Source organism: Typopeltis vanoorti, chromosome 13, assembly GCF_054136105.1.
Source record: "Typopeltis vanoorti isolate ZY-2024b chromosome 13, IOZ_Tvanoo_1.0, whole genome shotgun sequence".
In the NCBI taxonomy this organism is placed as follows: domain Eukaryota; kingdom Metazoa; phylum Arthropoda; class Arachnida; order Uropygi; family Thelyphonidae; genus Typopeltis; species Typopeltis vanoorti.
In genome coordinates, this window is record NC_143561.1 from 109,292,583 (window position 1) to 109,300,350 (window position 7,768).

General features: G+C 32.6%; 1 protein-coding gene across 1 annotated transcript in view; it reads right to left on the reverse strand.

Annotated features, from left to right (window-relative positions):
• The window catches only part of LOC150100463 (unconventional myosin-Id-like), a 288,786-nt gene extending 281,299 nt beyond the window's left edge, over nucleotides 1-7,487 (reverse strand). Inside the window, exon 1 of the mRNA XM_090403250.1 lies at nucleotides 6,765-7,487. Coding sequence (XP_090259376.1) covers nucleotides 6,765-6,853 — 89 coding nt within the window. The 5' untranslated portion in view covers nucleotides 6,854-7,487. The remainder of the gene's footprint in view (nucleotides 1-6,764) is intronic.
• Nucleotides 7,488-7,768: the final 281 nt, after the last annotated feature.

Sequence of the window (7,768 nt, forward strand, 5' to 3'; positions counted from 1 at the left end):
ACATAAGTCTGTCCATACATTTCTAAAGGTCTAGCATTATGGAAGCAGATGCTGCTATTTTCCCAAGATTACACAGGCATCACTTAAGATACAATATATAGTTACAAACTTCCATCTAATCAGATTCATCACAGGTCTCAGTCAACCAGCAATATATTTTTTCATAATCAATCTTAAAATCATCCCAATTTAGCATTCATAACACCTGCAATGCATTCTATTCATCTACCACTCTCCATATAAAATAGTTTTATATTCCCTTCTTCAACGCATAACTGCCAGGTTATATAAGGATGTTGTGAAGGATTTTCCGGTTCATTGTACATAACTCGTCTATATAATCGTATCACCTCTTGCCTACCTAAATTCTGCACTTCCTGAAACACTTCTCAACTAACATCTGAGTCCTGCATTATCTTAGTCACTTATTTCTGTACACCCCCCCCCTCTAATTTCCTCATTACACCAGATACAAAGTGATTGAATCTGCACCCAGTATACCATGTGTGGTCTGATCTTGTACAGCATACAAAGCATCTAATCTATGCATGTTGGCATCCTCCTTATTATATCAATGTGGTCTCAAATATATGCCAAAAATAGCATAAGATTTGGTAGAGGGGAAGAATGACTAGAATACCCATAGCAAGCATGAGTGTTCTAGTCATCGCTACCCAATATTTTGTTATTTTTATCCTCACTTAACTGGTGAAGATAAAAATTTTAGGTCCAAATATAGCCTGATCTTTTCACATAAGTAAAAGGAGAATTTGTAAAAAATTTTGTGATGGTAGGTTCAATACTTCAAAATTTCTTCTTCATCCCACAGTTCACAAAGGACCATAGAGTATATATTAGGAAATGTTGCTTACAAAAATCTTCCACTCAGTCCTTGAACACTTTGCTTCCAGCTCTGTAAATGAAGCACTAGTCCAACTTTTTATATTATCTATCCAGTTTATTCTAGGTTTGCCTCTTTATCAAGTTCCTGGAATAAGTCCTTCAAGAGCCTTGCATTGGTATACCATTTGATCTGCTGATATAACCAAGCCACATAAGCTGCTTCCTTTGAATCTTAGTTATGATCGCTTGGATCAGTAAAAGAACTGATTCTTTGTTTTACTTCAAATTTGTGATGTAATCAGCATATGGTATCTTTAGGAATCATCATTAGCACCTCATTTCAAATGCCAACAACCTCTTTCATTTTTTAGGAGGATCCAAGTTTCACTTCCATAAAAACAAATTCCTAAATTGACATACTAGTTAATTCAGTATTTTATAGAAGTACTGAATTAACTAGTATGTCAAATAAGGCATAATCTGCTGATAATTGCAAGCTTGTTATCTGTTCATAGTAGTTTCAGTTTTTTGAGTACTATTGTTGCTTTTACAATTTTTGTTCTAATATCTTGTCTTGATGTGCCATCTTTATTAAAGATATTGCCAAGGTATCTGAATTGATCAACTTCTCATATGGGTATATCCTCAAATAGGATTTTCTCAGTTTCTGCTACAGCACTTCCTTCTTAGTCAGAAGTATAGGTATTGTTTTTATATGTATGGTTAAGCAATTTTTTTTTTTCTTTTAAGAGTATAAGCTTATTTTGTGGTGATTTCCTGAAGATTTGATTTCCACTAGAAGATCAATTCCATCAAACTTTAGATGGTTTATTCTTCTTCTTCCTACTATAATTTCAATATCACAGTTCTCCAGGGCTTCATTTACAACAAATTTGAGGAAGCAGTTAAATAACACTGATGATAATTTTCATCCCTGTCTCACTCCATGCTCCAATGAAAATAGAACGTTAGAATTCTTCATTTCAACCATTATTTCAGAAGACAAGTACAGGGATTCAATCAGAATTTTACAAAACCACAGGATCTCAAGATACTATTGTTAGAGGTCTATGATATTGAGTTTGTCCACTATGTACAAAGTGTGTACCTCATAGCTTATGACCATCTATGAATGCCACTTTATTTGATTGTTGGAAGACCATAAGTTATAAGACTCAAGTATTCTGGCTTCTGAAATACAGTTTTGTGCAGTGTTTTACTATCAATAAAAGCCAGATAACATAGAAATATAGATTAATTTCTTTGTCAATATTTTTTCCTATTAACAAAATAATAACTAGGAAGAAGTATCACTTACCATACTGCTTTGTCTTTTTTCAAGATCTTTAAATATGTTTATACTTAAAGCTTTTTTTTTAATATATAAATATATTATTATGTAATAATAATAACACCTCGATTAGTCTTTGGATTCCCTCCAGGGAATCCAAAGACTAATCGAGGGAGGTCACCTACTCTACAACTCTCCGTCTCCACCAACCGCAACTACCTTCAACTATGCCAACGCCATGTACCACTGATCACCACCACTATTTTCACAGACAATCACAAACATCCATGCCCACGGCAGGATTCGAACTTGCAGCCTTTTGGCTGGAGAGCGGGTATGTTAACCACTCGGCCAACCAGGCCGGCTGAGTTTCATACAGTGAAATATGATGTTCAGAATTTGAGAAATGGAAAAATAAGATATGTCCATCTTGGAACTAAATTCTGTTCAGTTCAAATAAAATGAAAGACTTAGTAGTTATATGGTTTTGCAGTGTAAATAATATCACCAAGTTCTGCTTTGCATTAGTTTTCATTTATTTTCTTGTTTTATCGTGACTTCCTAAATCTGCACTAAAAATAGTACTGTAAGCTGTTGCAAAGGGAAAAAAAATTCTTTAGAATAAAAAATCAAGATAATAAATTCTTTAGAATCCAAAAATGAACTGTAGAGAAGAACTAAATAAATTATGATAACCATAATATTTGAAATGATCCTGTAATGCAAACAGTATAAAGGACTGCACAAAATTAACACAGTATTTATGAATTAATTTTTATTACTTTTAATGATGTACTTTTCCAGAGAATAAATGATACATCAATCTTAATTGCATATGATTTCAGTTCAAAGTTTACAAGCTTTCTTATAACTTCTGCAATTTAGCTGAAATAATCATTCTCTAGGTGAAAGAGTAACTCCTCATTAGTTGAAAAAAAATATCTCAAACAACCTTCACTCAATGAGTGAAGGATGTTTATAAAAATTTTTTTTTTCCAACTAAAATATTCTTTGCATCATCTTTCCTCTTTCTCATAATTTGACTATCTTAATCACTGCATTTATTTATGCCATCAATAACATCTTAAATATTATTATTCTACAATTACCAGTAATAGTTGCTATTTATATAGTTTCAATTTAAAACTTTCAACTTTCAAAATTTTTCAACTTCTTCAATAATATCAAATTTAATTAGATACAAAAAAAACATCTAATTATACTGATTGCCAGTGCTTTAATTTTGGGACCATATGCAATGCTATGGCATAACACCACTTTTATATTAACAGAGATGTTTCAACAAGTAAGTACTAGGTAAATGTATAGTTTTTACACATTTCTGTAGTATACCAGTGCCTATTGTTTTACAAAACAAGTACTGCTTACTGCCATATTTAAAATTACACTACAGTCGTAATATGTTTAATCAAAATAATTAATACAGTATCTGATATATAAAACTTTCAATTATTTTTTTTTTATTAGCACTTGTCACATGGATTGTAGAACATTTGTGCTGTGAGGCATCAAAGGAAAAAAAAAAATTACTTATTAACATTGGATTAAAATAAGTTATGATGAACACTGTTAAATGCAAATTGGCAGAAAATATGCAAAAGAGAACATTCTTATAAATGTTTAGAAAATCGGGGGGGGGGGGGACATAAACAGTAGATGATTTCATCACCTCTTGTGACAACTGGGATACTTCAATAAAAGAAAACAGTAAAATCAGCTGGATTCCCAGCCTATTTAATCCTCAACTCCTCCCAGTATTACAGTTAATATACATTACTAATCACTCACATAATCCAAGGGAGCCAAATTTTTTATTTTTTGGAAAGTTCTCAAGTCTCGATATGCAAAACTAGCATTCACACCAACCATCTTGCACATAAATTTAGTAAAATCCGACTGACATTTTGATGTCAGTCAGATTTTAACCATTTTATCTTAACCATTACATTTATTTATGCCATCAATAACACCTTAAATATTATTATTCTACAATTACTCAGGAATGGTTGCTTTTCATAATTTCAAACTTGAGTTTAAACTGAAAAAAACTAAAAAAAAATTTTTTTAAAAAAGTAGTATGTGAATCAACATCCTGCCAATATCAACTCAAAGTCAAAACAAAAAAACAGTAAAATCTTCCCCATTGGGCTAAACTGAATAGGACTGACCAGCGTGCCATTCCTCCTCTCTTTGTATGCACTAAAAGTATTTTGAAAAGGATTTTCTGATTCTCAAAAATTGTTTAGATTTTCTGTTCAATTCTATTTTTAGAATTGTTTCCTTCTCATCTTCCTTTAACAAGGAAGTTTCCATGAAATATCTCAAGGTTTGAAATTTCTTGGAGCTAGATAAATTCCTTGTATTAACTGAAATTATTACGAGAGTATTTTATGTTGTTAGTTGCATGTATTCTCCAGCATGTTTGCATTTTGAGGATGAACAAGTTTTTTACAGGAAAAATCCCGCATTTACGTGAGACCAAGTAACTTTCTCTCAATTAAGAAGTACTTAAAGTTTACTCTCATTCTAAGAATATCTTACAATGATCATGTTAAATTGGTTTATGGTTAACATTCATAATGTACAGGGTGGCCAATAAGCCACAAAAGGCATTTAAACATTTAATAACTTTCTTAATTATCTTTTGTTATAATGAAATGCAGAACCTAGGTGTTTCTTTTTTTATTATTAGTTATGAAAAACCATTTATTTTAAACTGCTTCATGTCCTATGGGCCACCTGTAAAAGTGTGTGCAGGTGTCAAGCACAACCTTTATTATTTGTTAAATAAGCATAATTTGGAATAAATAATCCTTTACTAAAGGTATTCCTGAAAGCAATAGCCTTGGGATGCTTAACACTTATAATTACAAGTATTATTCAGGATTTGCTACAATAATTTATATTTTTTTTTTTTAAAGTAAAAAGGCCTGTTTAAAGATAGCACTGCCACATAATACATGTACACCAAAACTGAACACAGATGTTCTAAATATTGAGCTTCCATAACTGTCAGCATTGATACCCTTTGGATGGAACATCCTTAGCTCAAATCCCATCTATGGATTCAAGTCTAGTGAACTTATAAGGGCTTTTCAACTGATAGCGAGTTAAAATACAATTTTATTTAATGCTGACCATAAAAACAAACTTATATTATAGCCTACCAGTTTTGATAGCGAGTTAGTTGGCCTCATACAGAAGCAGAAGGGTTTATCCTCCTATTGAAACCTGAAACGCATGTAAATGCAAATAACAGCCATAAAGCACTTAGCTGTGGGTGCTATAACTCTGAATAACAATAATAACCTACTCTATATATTGGTGTTGAATCAATAAGAATCACACTTCCCACAGCATGAAAACAGTAGATTGTGGTAATTATGAATAAGACAGTAATATGCAGAAGTAAACATGTCATAGTTTCACTGATCGTGTTAGGATCATAAGCATTTAGTTAGCTTATTTAAAAAGCTGAGAAACATCACGAAGGTATGAATTGGTAGAATTTTACCAGAATAACACAGTGGAGAGAGAGAGAGACATGGAAAGACTTCGAGGCTATTCCTGAAAGTTGTATTGGGGGGGGAGCAGCAAAAGTGAGAATTAGGTTTTAGAAAAATGGGTTAGGTGAAATGCACTGATTAGTAATGTGGCGAGTTCAAGAAACTTCAAAATTTAAGATGTGGTTTGATAAGCATTATGCTTATTACTGAGACCTTTCATGGTTTGTCTTGCACCTCCAAGGTGGAATGATGATCATACTTAATAATAATAACACAAAAAGCCTGTTTATATAGTCATCCAAGGTTTTTCGTTCACTTGCCCCCACCCCACTCGACAATTCTGAATTCCAGTGATATTAAACCTACAAATATTAAGCATTCAGTTCAGAACAATCATTTTTCGCCAATTTCCATTACTACTTCCGTTTCAATACTTTTTTTTTTTTTTTGGTTATTCTCCAATTTCACAGCAGGTAAATTGGAGAATAATAAGAAACACACTGTGCATTCGGCTCAGTGCAGAATGTTTCTATATACTGTATTTTATTCAAAACAATTCATAAATTCTCAGAATAAACTCGCATAAAGTGTGTGTTGGGTGGTGATGCGAGGTTGTTTTTTTTTTTTTTTGTGCATTTGAAGCAAATGTCTCCATATAATCGTGCCTACTCTGTCTAATAAACTAATAATATATTAATGTTAAAACAAAAACACTGAAAGTGGCACTTTTAAAACTAAGTTTAAAATTACGTTTAGTCCGGAGTACGTTAGCTATTCTGAGGTGTAATCTCAGGAAGAGTGGGGGAAAAAAAGAAAAAAAAAGAGGAAAAAATGATGTGGAAAATGAAACATGTTGTCGAACGTATGATAAGTGCTATCTCAATGCCAGCTGCGAAACCTCCTGGAACGAACCCCGGGAGTGGCCGGAACTCGTGAGTAATGCTCGGCGTTCAGCAGGCGGCTGCCGGTAAAACGAACGAACAAACTTCCCGCGTCAAATGACGCAAATTAATAAAGCGTTAGAAAGATGAGTAGGGGAGTTTATAAACTTAGAATTCCATCAAATGAACTTTACTCTCATTAGAAAAAAAAAAACAAATTACCTTTTATGAAGATTCTCCATGAATGATTCCATAGAAATATCCTCCAAAAGCACGAAATCACCAATACCAACCTCATCGAAAGTGGCCATTGTCAGTATGAATGAAAATTCTATGCGTGCTTAACCTGGAACTCAAAACACACTGACTGAACGCGTGTGTTGGTTGCTTCACTATATCTAGAAAGACCAGACTGCACTGCGAGGAATTAAAAAATCCCACATGAAACAAGTTGTTTCAGCGCGCTACATTTAAAAGGCAAAGTGAAAATTAAGGTGTACACTGGTGTAAAAGTGGTAAAAATTGAATATAGATATTAGAGTAGAATTATTAAATATGATATAATGTTCTAAATCGGACTCTGTGGAAAAAAAGAATTGCTTTTATCAGTTAATAACTGTTTTTTTTGTTAAATGTTGACTTGATTTCGGCAAACTGCCTAGTGGGAGATCGCCATCGCTTATTGAAGAGCTTGAATTTTGTCTTTTAAAGCAGAGTTTCCGGATTTATCTAATCCTTAGCCCAACCCACACAAGTCTCGATATGACATCGTTTATTAACCTTTCGTGGGTAAAATTGACGTACAGAATGTATCTGATATAATATAATGATGATGATGATGATGATAATAATAATAATAATAATAATAATACACTTTTGGTGAGATCCTTTTTCCCATGATGCAGCGCTGTTCCTGTTAAAATGCACTTTACTCCCGTAATTCGTTTTTTGTTTCCTGAATATTACCAAACATCGAAATTAAATAAGCAGAAAACAGCAAGACTTTTATGATAGAAATTAAGTTTTACTCATTTAGAAATGTATTATATATTAGAAAGTGTTATTAATTTGGCACACATCGGTTTGTATTTTTTAAAGGTACGGGACTTCATATCTCTTCATTCGAAGAGATATGAAGAGGAAAAAATGTTGAAGGCGAACCAATAAATGAGCTCAGAAATAAAACCTCGATAACACCACCAACGAAGATAATAAATCAAAAATTA